The sequence below is a fragment of the Cryptomeria japonica genome, chromosome 5, assembly GCF_030272615.1.
Source record: "Cryptomeria japonica chromosome 5, Sugi_1.0, whole genome shotgun sequence".
Taxonomy (NCBI): Eukaryota; Viridiplantae; Streptophyta; class Pinopsida; order Cupressales; family Cupressaceae; genus Cryptomeria; species Cryptomeria japonica.
In genome coordinates this window covers 62,253,031-62,271,367 of record NC_081409.1, presented here as the reverse complement: position 1 = coordinate 62,271,367, position 18,337 = coordinate 62,253,031, and the positions used below count along the sequence as shown (strand labels likewise).

General features: G+C 33.6%; 1 protein-coding gene across 1 annotated transcript in view; it reads right to left on the bottom strand.

Annotated features, from left to right (window-relative positions):
* Positions 1-18,337, bottom strand: part of LOC131032729 (MADS-box transcription factor 50) — a 172,811-nt gene that overhangs the window by 74,212 nt on the left and 80,262 nt on the right. The window contains exon 2 of the mRNA XM_059221240.1: positions 9,718-9,796. Coding sequence (XP_059077223.1) covers positions 9,718-9,796 — 79 coding nt within the window. The remainder of the gene's footprint in view (positions 1-9,717; positions 9,797-18,337) is intronic.

The window sequence follows — 18,337 nt, the reverse complement described above, 5'->3', positions numbered from 1 at the left end:
ACTTCATTGCAACGCTCAAATTTCCCAAAATGCTAAGGAAAAGACCTCAAACATAAGTCTGAAAGGCAAAACCCTAAAATAGATAAAAACAAGTTCCAAAATTAGCCACATTCGCAAACTTGCAAACTTAATAAAAATTCATGAAAAGCACTTGCAAACCAAGGAGACTAAAGCTCAGACGACTTGCAAACTTGATAAAAATTCAAGAAAAGCACTTCCAAACCGGAGAGACTGAAGGGATTTCTGCTAAAGGACCCAATGAACCAAAAATAACGGACCAAGAGGCTCAAAAAAGTAGGGGTCCCCATTTGCTATGGCCTGATGTGTGTAAATGTCACAACATGTACTAGTTCTAGTGTCTGATTCTTTTATAACTGATTCAATTCCTCTTTCATTTCTTTTACCCAACTCTCTTATCTTTTTTCTTCCGCATGTGATTTAAGTTCCACCAATGAAACAAAGCAATAATTTGCTTGCTCATTTGCTGCCGCAACTCTTCTCCTTGTCTGAACTCATTTACTTTTATCTCTAATTATTTGATCTTCTGGAGATTCTCTCACATATTTGGCTTGAGGTTTAACTACTGCTTTAGGTTCTTCTTCATTTTCATTTGTCTCTTTCTCTATGTAGTTTTCCGGATCTGTCTTTTCTTCTACATCAAATGAGATAATCTCAAATTCAATCTCCTCTATGGGTTCGGTGATAGTCTGATCCCATTCTTCAGATAATTTCACATTTGTGTTTCCACTATCTTATTTTTTGTCTTCTTGTAAAACCAATAAGCTTTGTTGTATGTAGCATATCCCAAAAATATTCTTTCATTTTCTCTACTATCAAACTTTCCAACATAATCTTCGTCGCTTTGGATATAGCACCAACTTTCACGCAGTTTGAAATACTTCAGAATAGAAGGCATTCCATTCCACAAATCATAAGGTGTCTTAGTATAATTCACTCTTATCTGTACACTGTTAAGAATGTAAGTAGCACCACACACAGCTCCCTTACAATACACATTAGCCAAGATATAAATTTTTAAGATAGTTCTAGCCATCTCAATAACAATCCTATTATTCCTTTCTACAACTCCATTCTGCTGAGGCGTTCTTGGGGCAGAAAAATATCTTTTAATTCCATATTTTTCACAAACACTTGATTTTAATATTTACTTTATTATTTTCAACAGTTGACTTGTGTTGGAATCAATGAATACTGAGGGGGGGGTGAATCAATGTTCCGGTATGTTTAAATTTATTAATCTAATTCTTTATCCACCAGATGCAACTAATAGGAACTATAATGCAAAAACACAAAGGAAATAACCACACAACAATAACGCCAGAATTTTTACGTGGAAACCCGAAAAGGGAAAAACCATGGTGGGATTGATTACCCACAATATCATTATACTATGGCCAGTAGTAAAACAATATTACAAAAGTTAAAATGCACTTGCATTCAAGCACACTGCCGAGAGTTCACTGCTCAATTACAAAACAAGGTTACAACCCCGAAGGAAAGTTCACTGCCTTACAAGTTATTACAAAATGATTGCAATGATAATTGAACTGAAGAATAGCATATAACTATCCTAAAATACAGTTTCGGTAGACACAAACTTATCCGCTCTCACTGCTCTGAGAAACTGCTTTGTTCTTCTCTACTACATGTATCGGATCATGAAAACATAAGATGCGCACGTAAAATTATGTTCAATCGCTTCCCAACACTATCTCGCATTCATACCATCACCAAAAATGATCATCCAAGTAGATCTTATTTATCCGCACCACCAAAATAGATTTCCAGCAAGTCGGCTTCCCCAAACTACAAAATATGAAACATATACGCTCATGTCCGCTCAACCCTTCTACAAATCCTTATAATGGGCCTTAAACATGTAATCAAAAGCTTCCCATAGGTCGTCCCAATCAGCTCAAACTCATGAACGCCCACCACAATCACCTTTATAATTTGGACCACACGCTACACCATCAAACATAATGATAACTCTGTTCTTCCTGCAATACCGGATAGCGGACCAAGAAACTAGCACTACAATCGACACCAAAGAGAAAAATTATGTTAGGATTAATGATAGTCCCAAAGATACTGAGAGGGGGGGTGAATCAGTATCCAACCGGTTAGCAGAATATTTAACCTTATTAAGAACTTTTGCATTCCAAAATAGTGTACCAGTAAATAAGAATTAATGCAATAAACAAGAACAATAAAGACAGCATAGAAAATACACCATAACACAAGATGTTTAACGAGGAAAACCATTGTGGAAACAACCTCTGTGAGATTTGTGACCCACAATATTCACTCACTGGCCAATGAATAAAGATTACTTGCAATGAGGGGCCTGCACATGCAAGAAGGCCAACTGCCTAGAGCTCACTGCTCAATAAGAGTCTTAATGACTACAAAAGTGGATTATAAAATCAAATACAATGTGCTGCTTCAAATCAGCATCAACTATGCCAAGTTGGGTACCAGTTTAAGCTCATTCTATAACCAAAACCTTCATTGTCACTTATATCACCTTATACAGAAATATCATCCATTCATGCTATACTTCTACCATACAAAATCACCTATAAGATCTCATACGTATATATGAGACTTTTACTATATGCCATGTCGTCTTTACAAAAGATAATTACATTAAATACAATAAACAAAAGTTTATTCCCTGTCAGCTGGGGTGCCGATATGCATTGTTGCCCCTGTCGGGAAGTGTCTGCTGGTGTTTGTAGATGTCAATGCCGGTGCCGGTGGCTTCACCAGATGAATGCCAGAATGTTACCAAATGGTTGCCATCAATGACAACACCAACCATTCTCAAAAGAGTGTAGAATGCCAACAATCTCCCCCTTTGGCATTGATGGCAACACTCATGAGAAAAATCCCAAAATAGTTTCCAAAAAGTGAGGTCCACAAAGTTACCAAAAATATGTGCTCCCCCTGAGCAGATGATCTCCTCTAAATAATCATTTTTCTCTGTCCACTACTCCCCCTTTGACATCAATGACAAAGGTTGTCAAAAATTGTCAAACGTGTTCAAAAATATCACCTCAAAGATTGTAACCAACCATTTGAAATATGTCTGCCAAAACCAAATTTAATCTCTGCATGAATCTATTGCTACCGATCAAGGTTGTCTCAGCTTATTGGATCGTGCCGGTGAGATGGTGCATATGCTCTTCCGGTGATCTTTCTCCTTGAAGTAATGCCTTAGAGATCTCATTTCTCAGAGACATAAGGTTGTCCAACTTGGGACCAAGTTTTTATTTAAGCTCTCTGGCATTAGCCTTAATCCTTTCCTTCTCTTTCTCAAATTTCTCCAACTTTTCCTCAAAACCTACTATTTCCTGCTCAATAACTGATATATGTTCAGATGAACCAATTATGTTATCAGCTATGTCATCTATCTCCTTCTGTACTCTACTTATTTCCTTTTCAATGTCCTTTGTCAATAGATGTGGCTTGCATGTTTCTCTATACAGCTCCTTATATTCCAAAATTGTAGTATTCAGTGACGGTAACAGTGTGTTAATATGTGGTAACATAGAAGCTCGGCCACATGCCAAGGAACATCGAAAACAACGCCCAAGGATTTGCAAGCTTCAGAATGGGTTCCGGTAGTTCACCAGAATAGGTCTCAGACAACCGGTAACAAAGGAAACTGGTAACAAGAAACTGTGATGGAAACCGGTAGCGATATCTTGCCGGCAAGTGATCCAAATGTGATGCGGTATGAGAGCAAGAAAGATGATCAAGACTTCAAGTACAATCAAACTCCAAAACATCCGGTGAGCCAAAACCGAGACACATAGAAAGGAAAACCAAAACTGCAAACAGAAAGGAAAATGTTTTTGGTTGATGCAAGATTGTTATGAACCAGGGATGCTCCTGCATCAAAAATCGACAATGATATTTTAACTGGACATTTTGGGGGCCTTTTACTCGCATCTCAGCCAATTATCTCCCTGCAAGGGGAACACACTGAGGTCAATTTTTTAACTTTGAGTAATTGTTGGTATTCAAACAGATGCTCCAAGTCGCTGGCAACTTAGTTGCTTGAAAACTCAGTTTTTGACCTCGTCGGTGACCCAAATCAGATTTGATCTTACTCCAAATACTTACAAATGTCATGAGGCGATCCCCATTACTCTTCCCGAACTCTGTAGATATTTCAAAAGTCTGCTCATGTGCATTTATTGCTTGTAGAAGACTTTTGGTCTGGTAGAGGACACTAAGAAGTTTGATATTAAGCTATCCAAGTGGTGAGGATTGGATATAGAAGTTTGTTGGTGAGTGTTAGGGGTTCCCACAGATACTGAGAGGGGGGGGTGAATCAGTATCTGACCGGTAATGTGATTTTCTTAAAACAGAACATGCAGAACATAAACTAACAGTGTACCGGAATGCAAGAATTAATGTAATTAACAGAATCAAAAACATCCACATGAAAAGAACACCATAACACAAGATGTTTAACGAGGAAACCCGGTGTGGGAAAAACCTCGGTGGGATTTGTGACCCACAATATTCACTTACTGGGCAATAAGACTATTACTTACAATAGGGGCCTGCACATGCAAGAAGGCCAACTGCCTAGAGCACACTGCTCAATAAGAAGTCACACTGACTTACAATGAGGATTATGCAAATCCAATGATCTGTATTGCTTTACAATAGCATCTTCAATGCCAAATTCAGTACCGGTTCTTGCTCTGTTCTTTACATATACCCTTGACCTACAATTCGCACATTAGGTCTGCCTTGTAATTTTCTTTATTGCTTCCCATCCATATCCTACAAATGACTACAATGATCTCTTTTATATACAAGAGTCATTTTACAATTTGCCAAGTCGGCTTACAATAATAAACAAAATATTACATATCAAAAATCCTGTCGACCTCTGTGCCGTTATACATCTTTTCTTCTGTGTCGGTGCCAGTGTCGGTGCCAGTGTAGAGTGATCTTGTTGATGCCGATATAATGTCTTGCTTGAATAATGCTTTATCGGTAGAATGTCTTGTCGGTGCCATAGGATTGCAAGGTTGCCTGTGTAATGCTTTGCCGGTATAATGTCTTGTCGGTGCCATAGGATTGCAAGGTTGCCATCAATGACAAAACCTTCAATCACACACAATGTCTCATTGGAGTGTCCATATGCCAACAGTGAGCTGTCCAAACAAAAGAGAAGTATTAGGGGCACTTGAGGACTATTCCAAGGCCATTCCAAGAATCTAAGCACAGAATTAAAGGCCTGACTCATAGGCACGTCAAATAAGAAGTCTTTTCTTCAATAAATTTTCGGTTTCAAGTAGTTTGAAGGGTGTTTTGGAGCCAGAATGAGTTGCATCCAACCCAGCAGTGGAAGAATTCTTCCACCCTTCAAGCCAACCATAATGCAAGCATTTATGATGCTTTTCTACATAAATAAACAGCCAAAACTCTGCTTTTGCTAGTTCTTCTTTATCTTTTGTAAGAATTGTTGCTATCCGTTTGTACTTTGTGAGCAATGAAACAGTTGCAACTCAGAAAATTAGTCACTTTAAGGACTGATTTAGCAATGTAATAAAATTTTAAGAGCAACAAGAGACAATATAGTTCCAATTTAATACATTGTATCACTACTTTGGAGCAATTTTGAGTGATATTTTGTCTTTTTATGTATCTATTCTTTTTTTGTATGTTCAAAACAAATGCATGTGAATAGATTTTAGGATTCTCATACAAGTCATAAGTTGTGATTAAATTTGAATTATTGTTTTACTTGTGAGAACTACACTTTCATTCAAAAAACAACATTGCAAACGTCTTGCATATGAAATGTTGATGTATGAAATACAAGAAAGCATAATTTGTGCATGCATATGATTCCATTGGCTTATTGTAAACTTTAAACAACAAGGTTCAAGATTGGAAATCCACTTTTGGTGAATCACCTAGTTAATTATAGGTTAATTTTAGCATTCTTATTCATTTCAAGTAGTCCTCTCCCCCCTTCTCAGCAAAAGTCAATAGTATAGATTCATAGTTAAAGGAACCAGCCTACTATTGAAGTTGTCCTTCACTATAGGTTACCCACAACATCAAGGAGATCCCATGTTTCACAAGTAAGCTGAGTTTATACCCAACTCGAATGCAATATTTGTTGGTAACAAGTCGGCCACAACTGGAATACACATTATTGCTCGAAATAAGCTACCTGCACCAAAAATACTCAAGGCAGTCCACTCTAGGAGAAAGAGGAGACCTAAATACATCAAAACACATCCTTCTAAGCCAAATCCAAAAATCTGCACATGTTAACACATCTTTTAAAGTCGCCACCTAACGTAGCGTGTAGATAGGCAATGAATCTTGTCAATCAATCGGCAAAAAACTATCTTCAAATGCAAATTATTTCACATGGATATCCAGATACCATGACGAGAGCCACAAGAACATTCTAGCTCGATCTCCAATGCATATCCAAATCAAAAAAGCATTATCTAAACAACATAGTCGAAGCGGACACAACGAACCAATACACAACTTAATTTACCAAACAGAAGACAAAAGAAACTTGCAACAATAAAGGATCACATCCGGACAAGACACCATCTAGACAACCAAGTTTGACATTAATCACAATCATATAGACTCAGATTTCCAAGACGTCTTTGTTATTTTTTTGAGCAGCCAACATCACATCAAGCACTTCACTATCATCTTTAAGCTTTAGTCCTTTAGTAATCTCCTCTTTTTGCATCATTCAATTCCTTCTTCAACATAGTCACTTCCTTTCCAAGTATGATATATTCTTCAATCTTGTCATTTAACCTTGTTACTTGACCATCCACAATCTTTCTTGCTTCGTCAAGTAAATTTTTCAAATAAGCAATCTATTCTTTTGTTTTCTTACGTTTCTTTCTGATTTCATCCAAATTCACCATAACATATCTTATTTCTTCTTCTATACCAACAACAACTTCAGGTCCCGACTCAATCAGATCTATATTCTCTTTTTCGAATATAGTGTTCAAATCCTGGATCTACCTTAGTCGCTAAACTGCTTCTTCAAGAACCAAGGTCTAATACCAATTGTTCAATACTATCATATGGTGAACGGGGTCAATCAGCGTATATTAAAAAATTGGTCGAACTTAACTTATTACTTTATCATTCATTTTGTCAACCAAATTATTATAAACAAATAACTAAAATCACTAAACCAAACACACATGGAAGCCAATATTTTTACGTGGAAAACCCAAGCTAGAAAAAACCGCGTTGTCAATAAAGCTTACAATACATAAATGATTGATTAAAGAGTTTAGGCCAAGGGATAGGGACCTCACAACCTTAGGGCAAGATATAGTAATTACTTGCACACACTAAAGATCACTTCCTTATGGCAAGATACAATTTTTATGATACAATAATATCAACAAGATTTAACTATAGTAAAAGCATCTACCAGAATGTTGATAACATCTCATAATTTTGTACACATCTGAAACAATCTTTATCTCTACTCCGCTACACATCCAAACTTCTGCACATTATCACAATGAATTCAAACACAATATACACATCATACATTCATCAATACAATAATTTTGACCTTAAATATCAACCTAAACCTCAATAACATCCACTACGTCACCCAAATAATATGTAAAGTGATCATCAAAAGCATGACAATATCCAATAACAACATACATTGCCAACACATTCTCACTCAACTCAACAAGTATCTAGCATCATCTTCTTCACCAAATAAAGCTTAAAATCAACAGGAACGAATAGTCACTTCAATTTGGCGACCATCGCATACCATTTGTTTTTCTTTGTTTACCTCTTCTCTTTATTTCTAACTAAACCTATTTCCACCAACTATTGACATGACCTTTCAGCTTGGTTTGTTAAAAATTAACCCTCTCAATATGTTCTACTTTTTCATACTCAAAATATTCTACTATATCTTTGATATAATTGACCAACTCTTCTCGATTAAGATTTGCAATAAATGTGGAACTTCAATCTCTGCCCTTTTTCAAATCTTGGAAATCACCATAAGAAATTTAGCCTCATCAAGATCTCAAGTTGCTTCTTATTCTTCTTCAAATTGTTCCTCTTCTTTAGATTCATGCACACTTTAACTCTTGCTCTAATATTAATTCCTCTGCATAGCTTCTCTTACAGTCCTTAAACTTGTCTCTGGGGGTCTCTAAAACCCTCTTCTGTTACAATAGCATTTTATCCACCATGGTTCCATTGTGGAGGTATTTCTCTCACTTTCCTCATGCACCCACAAAAACAAACCTGGTGCAAACTACCTCACGTTCAAAAATTATTTCACATACTCTGGAGCTTCTGCTATAATAACATTAAATGAAGGGTACTCCCTTTACAAACCAAAACACACAACAACAACAAAGAAATAAATAAAAAAAGCAAGAAAAACTTGCTTTCTATTATCCCAAATAACATAAAAATTACAACATTCAAAAATAACACGATATAGACACATGGACTTTCTCATTGCAATAATCTGCAAGACTGATCTGTGATCTGCACTACTAGAACTGGAACTTCCTTCAATGAACCCAATTCGCCTTATTTAGTATGTTAACCACATTAAAATATTCTCGAATGTGTACTTTCATATTTTTCTACACCAATAGTCTAACTGTCCATTTTTTCACTCAAGAAGATATTTTATTGAAAATTGAAAATTTAGAATTCTAGTAATCAGAATTATAAGAGCTGTAACATTCAATCTGATCCTTTAATCCTTAATCATCATATGTTTTTTATTCCTCTACCATTCACTTTATTCCACAATTCTGGAGTTGTGTAATATTTCCTACAAAAATGACAACTTAATAAAAATAATAACGTATTTTTTAGCCCTTATTAAAAAATTGAGCAATATTTTGGGTGACGCAAGATTGCTCTTACACCATGGATGGTCTTGTCCATACACCATGGATGGTCTTGAATCAAAAACACATTTTCTTATGATGCAGGATTACCCATACATCAATGGATGCACTTGCATCATATTGTTACAAAATTAACCTTTTTCATTAAAAATAAAAACAATAAGCTAAACATAGATATTAGAAAGAATTAACACCTAAAAGTTAAAAATTGTACTTCCATACTAACATGCCTAATAACATAGATATTAGCAATGAAACAAGTTGGAACAACCTAATTTATAATTTACAAAACCAATAAACATACTAAAGAGTGTACATCACCAACACTTTCTCGGAAATGGATAACCAGCCCCTAAAATGCACCAAGCCATCATCATCCTTTGTACATTATAAATACATTATAATAGATGTTAAGTGCATTCCAGGGGCTACATAACCATTCCCCACTCACCTACCCTATTTTGAAATAATCCTCATCGATTCAAGATTATAGCTTCCACAAAATATACTAAAGAGCATAGATAACTAACACTTTCCTGCCCTTGTTTATAATAATCTTCATCAAGTCAAGAACATAGCTTTCAACATGCGTCATGAATATTATTAAAGGATGTTTATATACCACATTTGCAACTCAAGCCAATATACATGATTAGAAATCTTTCCTTTAAGCGTAAAATCTCTTGTGAACTTTATTCAATTCATTCCTTTGTATAAATAAAAACACATATAAATATATAATGAAAGATGTTTTCAAAAGTACCTGAGCATCCTGTTCTGATGCCTTATTGTTGTTGTTTTCATGCGAACACTTTTGGTATTTTTCCAATAATACCTGCATGCTTCATATTACATAATAAATAATATCATTAGTTTCGTGTAAAATTATATATAATACTTAATACACTTTCTAAATTGTATACAGCTAGTCATTTTTAAAAAATTGACGATTATATGTGAATATTCAAAATTTGTTATTATTTGAACTTTTATTTTTATATAATTATTTATTATATTACATTTTAAATTCAAAATATAATTTTTCATGTCTTATTATTTTTTAGCTATTAAATATTATAAAATTAAATCTTATTATATTCAATAAATTAGTTATTTGTTTTAATTGTGGCTTTTAGTATTCTCTAAATTAAATTACAAGTTTTCAATATCAAATAATAATAATAATAATAATAATTCTTTAACTTAATATTTAAATCACAATAACTTCTTCTAGTGATATATATCTCTTTAAGTCTACATAAAGAATGCTTTAAATAAAAAGCCAAAAAATCAACAAATTGAGATAAAAAGTTAAAGGTGATTAGAATGTGGACAATTATATAAGAAATGTAGAATCCTACAAAGAATCATTGTTTCGTGAGGGAAATCATCATACACTTTCTCTATGATTTTATCTTTATTATTTAATCAAAATTAAAAGGGTTCTTAAAAGTTCATATCAAAAAATTAAATCCAAGCACAATGGTTTATGAAGGAGAAACCAAGATAAAATCTTGCACATCCAAATAAACTAAGTAATAATTATTTATAGAATAAAAATACTTCTTAAATGGGATAGTTCCATTAATTAAAAAAATTAATAAATTTCATCATTTTATTCAAAAATTTATAAAAAATCAAATCACAAAATAAATAATTGTTTATTAATATGAACGTTACAATAATTGTTTATTAATATGAACGTTACAATATTGACTACGAATAATTTCAAACGTAACCTAACAATAACTAAAATTAAGAAAGGGATGTTCAGAATCAATTCAACAAAATAAGAGATCCTATCCAAAAGCAAAATTATAATTTGGAAACTAGATGCTGGGCCATTGTTTTGGAAAGCCCCAATCTATAATGCCAAGGTTGATTATCATCTATCTTTACCATTTATTACAATTGTTCCCTAGCAATTACAAAAATAATATTATAAATTTTTTAAAAGTCCATATTATAAATGATATAAAAGTTCGGTCTTGTGAACCAAACCCAACGGAATCATGGGCAACTATTCCCTCAAGAAGCTATCCAAACCTATAAATATAAAAATATCATCAAAGCGGGGTATTCAAATGCATGACAATTCGTGGTGATATACGGAGAGTAGCTTAGCTAGTTTCGATCATACCTTAAACTTCTATATCAGATTCTAAATTACTAATTGTAATAGAAAAGCTACAGCAGTAAATTTCTCACTTTATGTTTTTCATTTTTAGGCCCTCCATTGCATATAAAATCTTTCAGCTTAAAATATCACGCTAGGAAATGTAGCCCTAATAAATAAAAGTACGTACTTAAATTATTTTATCTAAATATACTAAATTCACAAGTATTACTCTATATATATATAAATAAAATGTAAACTTTTTAGAGTTTTGTTAATTTAATTTAGGTTCAAATTCACAAGTATTACTCTATATATATATAAAATGTAAATCTTTTAGAGTTTTGTTAATTTAATTTAGGTTCAATTGTGTAATTGACAACCATTTCAACATATAGCTATAAATTACATAAATATTCAATAACAAAGAAATAGAAAAAATTAAAATAAATCTTTATTATTTTTAAAAATTCATGGTATCGTATTAAAAAATAATCATCATCTCTTGAATAACATTAGCCAACATATTCGGGCCATGAGGTTAGTGCATTCTATGATTTTTACAATTTATGTTCCCATGTTACCAAATGTTGTTAAACTCAAGCTTGTGACGTGTTGGTTTTTTTTGTAATTTTTTAGTCGAAAACATTTTTCCCAAGTATACCATTGTTCCTATAGTACTACATATGTTATTGCTTACGTGTTACACCCCTTTAATTTTCTCTCATTATTAAACAACTTTGTGATCAATAAGATAATAGTTTTTTTGTTTTTTTTTACCCAAATTATTAACATATCATATCTATAAGATTTTGCCAAGATCAAGAGCACAATGAAAAGCACAAAAGAGAGACAATAGTATGACAAGAACAAACTGTATTCTCATCAATATACAAATGATCAACTAGATTTACTAATACAATGAATATAGCCCTGCATATGTAGGCAAGGCCAAATGGATATGTGAGCACACAATCATGACATGTGGCTCAATTAGAAACAAGGGTAGGTAAGAAAAAGTAGGGGTAGGTAGAAAAAATAATATAATATTCCACAAGAGGTCAATGACCCACCGAATGTGGAATGCAACAGCAAGATAAAACCACAAAAAGTGGAATTTCTCCTTCAAGCTACATCCCTATGTGCACACTTCCCTAAGTGTCTCATATCCAAACTACAATGAGATGCATTATCCTAAGTTAACTTAAGTAAAGTGTAATTATATCCTATAAGAGGAAATAATTACACCAACAATATCATAACACACCTCTTTTAATTTGTTATTACCTTTTTTTTGGTGGGATCTTTTATGCTTGTGTGGTTCACATTTTAGTGATAAAACCTACAAATAGCATTTTTATCATATATATATTCCCAAGGATAATAGAAGAGACAATAAACTCGAAATTAAAAGATTGGGGGTCTATTTGAATGAAGGCCTAATTACAAAGCTATAGTACATAAGATCAATCCTACAAGAATATCAAATGGAGATTTGGTAAGGGTTCTATTCAGTGTTTCTATTCACGCTACAATATTTAAAATAGGGAAGGTGAATTATATAAGACTTTGAGTGAACAAAATATTATATCTAAAGGCAAATTATATTCTTTAAAAATAAAAGATGCAGACTTAGTTGTAAAATACCTATCTTTAATTTATTATTGTATATAGAGAGAGAGTATACGAACCTTCGAAAAATGTAATTATTGCACTCTTTTGTTTTATACAAACTCCAATATTGGATGCCCTTTCTACTGATTTGCTCAACAATGAGGTCAAGATATTGTTTGTAGATGATGCTACAAATAAGGCTTTTAATGTGTATGGACAACAAGGAAAAAAGTGATTGTCACCTAAAAAAAAGGAAAATATAAGTTGAAAGACATATATACATCATTGGTTGAATCTAAAACTCCTAGTAATCACAAGATAAGATGTTAACATTATAGAAAACATACCCATTTTAAAATAGAATGTATTAGCTATAAAAGAATAATGATTTTTCTATTGATAAATATTTAGATTTTGAAGCTATTGATGACTCTTTGTTAATTGACACAAGTGCATCCTACACCTTGACTCAATACAAAGAGTGATACTGACCTTACAAACTAGGTTATGTTCGTCATGTGTTCCTCTATGATAATAGTGCTCATAATATATCTAATCAATGATATGTTGGTACTTTTAAGTTTGGTGATACTAAAGTTCCAACATACTATTTATGGCCACCAAATTCTCCTATATCTAGATGTAAACTTATTGTTCTTAATAGATTGGATGAAGCTATATGCAAACCCATTCCTCTCTATAAAATGGAAACCAACTTGTGAAATGATGCAAATGACAAGCATCCTCACCTTTGTTGTATTCTTGTCACACCATGTCAAACATCCAACAGGTTCAACTTCAACTAATGCATCTCTATCTATTTTCACCTCTTGTTTGTTGAATGTTGAACCATAAATAATACTGAAAACAAGTCATTAACAACAACATATAGTCAACTCCTCACTTTGAATACATCTATGAAAAGGCCTCCATAAACTTCTCACTCGGTACATCAGTGATTAATGTTGTCGTATAAAGTTGGGCATTGTTTGTGTTTAATTGTTATATCATAATGTGCTTAATATGTAGTCGATATAATATCAAATTAGCATTCCCTATTCTAAATTGTCTGCTTTATGTACCCAAGCACATTATTGTTAGCATTAAGGTGCAATGTACCTTGTAAATCATATTCCATGGTTCCAACATCCTTGGCAACTGCCCTAAGGATCCTAGCGTGGTGTATTACAAAAATGATTTCTAATATCATAAACTCTTTTATTTGTAAATAATGCATACTTGACCTCTCTTCTTGGTGGAGTTATTTCCAGCAAGGGTTTCTCTACATAAATTGAGTTTTATGTGATACTCTTATGTAACTGACTTTTGCCTCGTTGTTGTTATATTATAGTGTTATTATACTTCACTTATTATTCTTATTCATTCACTTAAGGTCTTATTAATAAGCATGATATGATACCTTATTTTCTAGCATCATAAAAAAAAGGATATAAACATGGTATTTTCATATTAAGGAAACTTAATTTTTGAAATTGCTAAATAAGTTTCAGATTTTCATGATGTAGTATTCGATCACTTACATCTCATCCTTTGATTGATTATTCAGATAAATATTGAATTTACGAACCTTTGGTATTCGAACTTGCGCATTTCTCACCATTTGTTATCAGACCTGAAGGATAGTCTACATCTACGTATTCCTCTACTTTTTATTTCTGAGCCTACCAAGCTTCTTGCAATTTATTACAAGGATTCAAAAGTTGTTGAAGGCGTACGGAGTTACAATCAATGTTTCATGAGTTAACTTTGTTTTATAGTTCTCTAAGATTTCAATCCATTGATATTATTAGTGTGATCTTTGTTCGTCATTGAAAGCTAATAATTAGTAATTACAGATCGTTATTGAGTTGCTAATGTTTTGGTCACTTTGAGATCTTGTTTAACACTTTGTTTGTATCCTCTTGTTTGGTGGTTTTGTTCCTTTAGCTTGTGGTCCTCTGCAATGTGAAGATGTTCATGTCCGATGGTTCCTTTTGTCATCCTAGAAACATGGAGAAATCTATTAACACTACAAAATGGAGTGCTACGTTAGGTTTATGGTTTTAGCCCACGGTTACTATAATGTAGTGAAAATCGGATTTTCTTGTTTAAACATGGAAACTAGGAATCAAACACATTCACATCAACACCGCACTAAATAATAATCAATAGCCCAACTTCATACACTTAGGAGAGTAGGTCACTTTGATTGGTTACTATGTTTTGTGGTTTCATTGATTGGATATGATTAGAAATTAAAAATGCAATAACTAGGTTAAATGATGCAAAATTGATAATAACTAAAATACATACAGAACTAGGAATGAACTAAGATTTACAGAACTAAAACGGGGAAACAAAGAGGAAACTATGCTTAAAACAAGGTTTTAGACGATGAGGACATGGAAAATTTAAATAAGGAATTAGAGTCCCTATAAAACCTCCTACACAAATTACAACAAAAGGCCTCAGAAATGTTAATAAATATCCTGTGGATGACATCCTTAGGATTCAGGACTTCAAAGATCATGTTGCAACACAACAAGCTATTCGTTCAGCTAAAAATGCTTCTTCTTCAAAACCTCCTTTTTGTTCATGTCACCAAAGTAATGATCACACTACCAATGATTGTCCTGATTTTCAAAATGCAATGAAAGGACTTATTGATAGTGGTAAAGTTAAAATCATGGATGACAAAACTTCATCTAACAATCCTTATCCTAAATCACAAAAGAAAGCCTATACCTATTGATTATCAAGAATAGTTAGCAACTATAATCTTTTGGAAATTAAAGTATGACACGAATGTTGTTTTTCCTTTTGTAATGTTTAGCACTAAGCCCAAAGAGGGAAGTGGATACAGTTTTTTTCATCATGGTGGTTCTCATTCTCTTGGGAAGTGTAAAGCATTTAAGGAATTTGTTCAAGAGCAATGTGATCTTGCTCGTATATGTCTTTCAACAAGTTTTGCTCTCTTTCCTTTTGAAAAAGGTAGTGCCTTAGCACTCCTTTCACCCTCATGGTGCTCCTCACCCTATGAAAAAATTTTGTTAACTTAATTGGAGGCTCTTTGTCATAAGAGGTGATGCTTTTTCAACTTCAAACACCTTGGGATAACAACATGATCCACTTTTACCTCTATCCTATCTCTCTCTTATATTTAAATTTTCACCATTTCCTTCATGGATTGCATGACGTCCTTTCTTGCATAGAGGCATACTTCATGCGAATATATATGTCTTCCTTGGTTAGGACTTGTTCGTTGTTTTAAATGCCACGTCTCGTATGGATAATCTCTCCTGAGGGAATAAGTAATCCTTTGTTGTCGTTTATCCTTGTCCTCTTGCTTGGGGGGCAAGGATAGCTTTTTCCCTCTCCCTCTTTCTATCTAAACTCTAAAGTATTACTATTCCCTTTTTTCATCTGTTGATATCCTTACTTTAATGAAATAGTATGTCTCTTATTACTAATCCCTCTTTAGAGGAATTTGTAATGTTTCTTTCTCTGCCTTTCTCTCTTTGAAGATTACCACTTCTTTAGAGTTGCATTTTACATATAGTAATGTCTTTTCTTGCATTGGATATTTATTCATGTCACTATATTGTGCATTTGCTTATGCTTTATCTCTCCTTAGAGGTTGTGTAATTCTTCTTATCGTCCTTACACTTGGGGGGCAATGATTTATTTTCTCTCTCTCCTTTCTAAGGAACTACTTTTCGTTTGTTGAGTGTTTGCTTATCTTTTGATATCATTCCTTGTGTGAGGTTGTTTGCTCAAGGATTCTCTCTTACGCAAGAAGTGTAAGTCCTTTCCTACAACCTCTTCTTCACTTGGAAAAGTATAGCTTATTATAAACTTACCCCTTCACATTGGGTCAAAAGTGTTTCATCCTTCATCAAGAATCCTTTTCAACTACCAATAGGAGGAAGATATGAATTCTTATTCCCCTTCCCTTATTTTGGTTCAACATGATATCTTTGTTAAATAACTCCTCTAAATGATCTCCTTTACACTTGTTGCAATATATCTCCTTTTCAACTATCTTATCCTTGCTTATAAGTGTATTCCCTCTTTAGCTTGGATTTATGACATTGTTGCCTAAACGATATCTCCTTGGTGTTGAAAGAAGGTATCCTTGTTTCTAGCTTCCTTAAGACATCAAGATAAAACTATGCTAACATCTTAAGAGGGGGCACTCATCTTGCTCCCTCTGTACCATATTGTACTATATTTTTCCATATCATTTTTGTATGTCTTAAACAAAGTGTTCATCCTCGGAACAAAAGTAAATAAACTCATAGAGCAAGATGCTACACATCCAAATCCAGATGCAGCATGTGATATATGTCTTAAATGGGGTTATAAATCACCGAAACCAGACTAAATAAACTCTTACACCGAAGGTCCTCTAAACGAGGCATGTATATGTTTCAATCGAGGATACACATTCTCCAAACAAGAGGACACTCTTAGAGCGAGATGTTCCCAAAGCCAAACATTCGCCTCTTGGCATTTACAAATTCACCACTTGACATTTGCATTTACATTACATGTCTTAAACAAGTTGATACACACTCGATACGAGGTGCTATATACCTGAAACCAGACATCACTTGCACACACGCACGAGGATGATTGGAACTAGCTAAAAACTATTCCTATTCTCCTCCCCAACATGGATCACCAAAATAAACACATCTAGGGGAGAGTTATCAATGTCCTTCCTCATCATTCTTCTCATGGATCCTTTAGAAAAACACATCTACCGGGTATCTGTGTTCTCTCTTTTCTTCTTATAACGAGCTCATAACTTTGCTATTGATGGTTAGTGTATCATGCGTGCTTTGTTCTTTTATGTGATCGCTTGTGTTCTTGAGATGGTATTTTTCAACAATGATATTAATGGATGAGATATTTTTGATATTGAGGTCTATTTGGCTAGTTGACTTGAGGTTTTGCTTTTGGTTCTTAGCTTTTGTTGTGAGTCTTTTTGTGTCTTATGATTTTATTTGTCTTTTTGTCTTTGTTCGTCTTTTTGGTTTTGTCTTGTTTTTGTGTGCCCTTGCATGTTTTTTCTTGTCTTGTTTTTGGTTCAAGAAGCAAAGCATCATTATCACCTATTACAGATTTGAGGTATCTCCTTTCATTATTTATTTCAATATTTGCAATATTTCAATCAAGGTTAATTCCTAAACTGGGGTTTGACTTAAGCAAACCCCTACTGCCAACCTATTTACCTTTTTTACTATGTATAGGAAATAGGTACAGAGCTTCGATCTTTAGAATCGGGATTATTTACAAAGATGAATCAATCCCCTTTCGTGGGTGAAATGTTCGGAGGACGAGGGCAAATTTCGCTACGATCCCGACATTTTTACATTTTTTGGGGGGATCAAACCCGAATCTCTTTATATTTCTCAGATCCAAGAGCACAGCTCAATCCGACAACTGTAGCTTGTTGTTCGTGTGATTTTACCTTCATTTTCAGCACTTTACCCTAATTTCAGCAATTCAACTCACAAAAAAGGGTAAACAAATCCACCCCTTTCATCCAAATAGTATTCAATCCTTATCCTTCCTGGTTTGTGATTAAATGTATTGGATATCATACCTCCATACCTCTTTTGAATACAATGGTCCCTAAGCCACAACA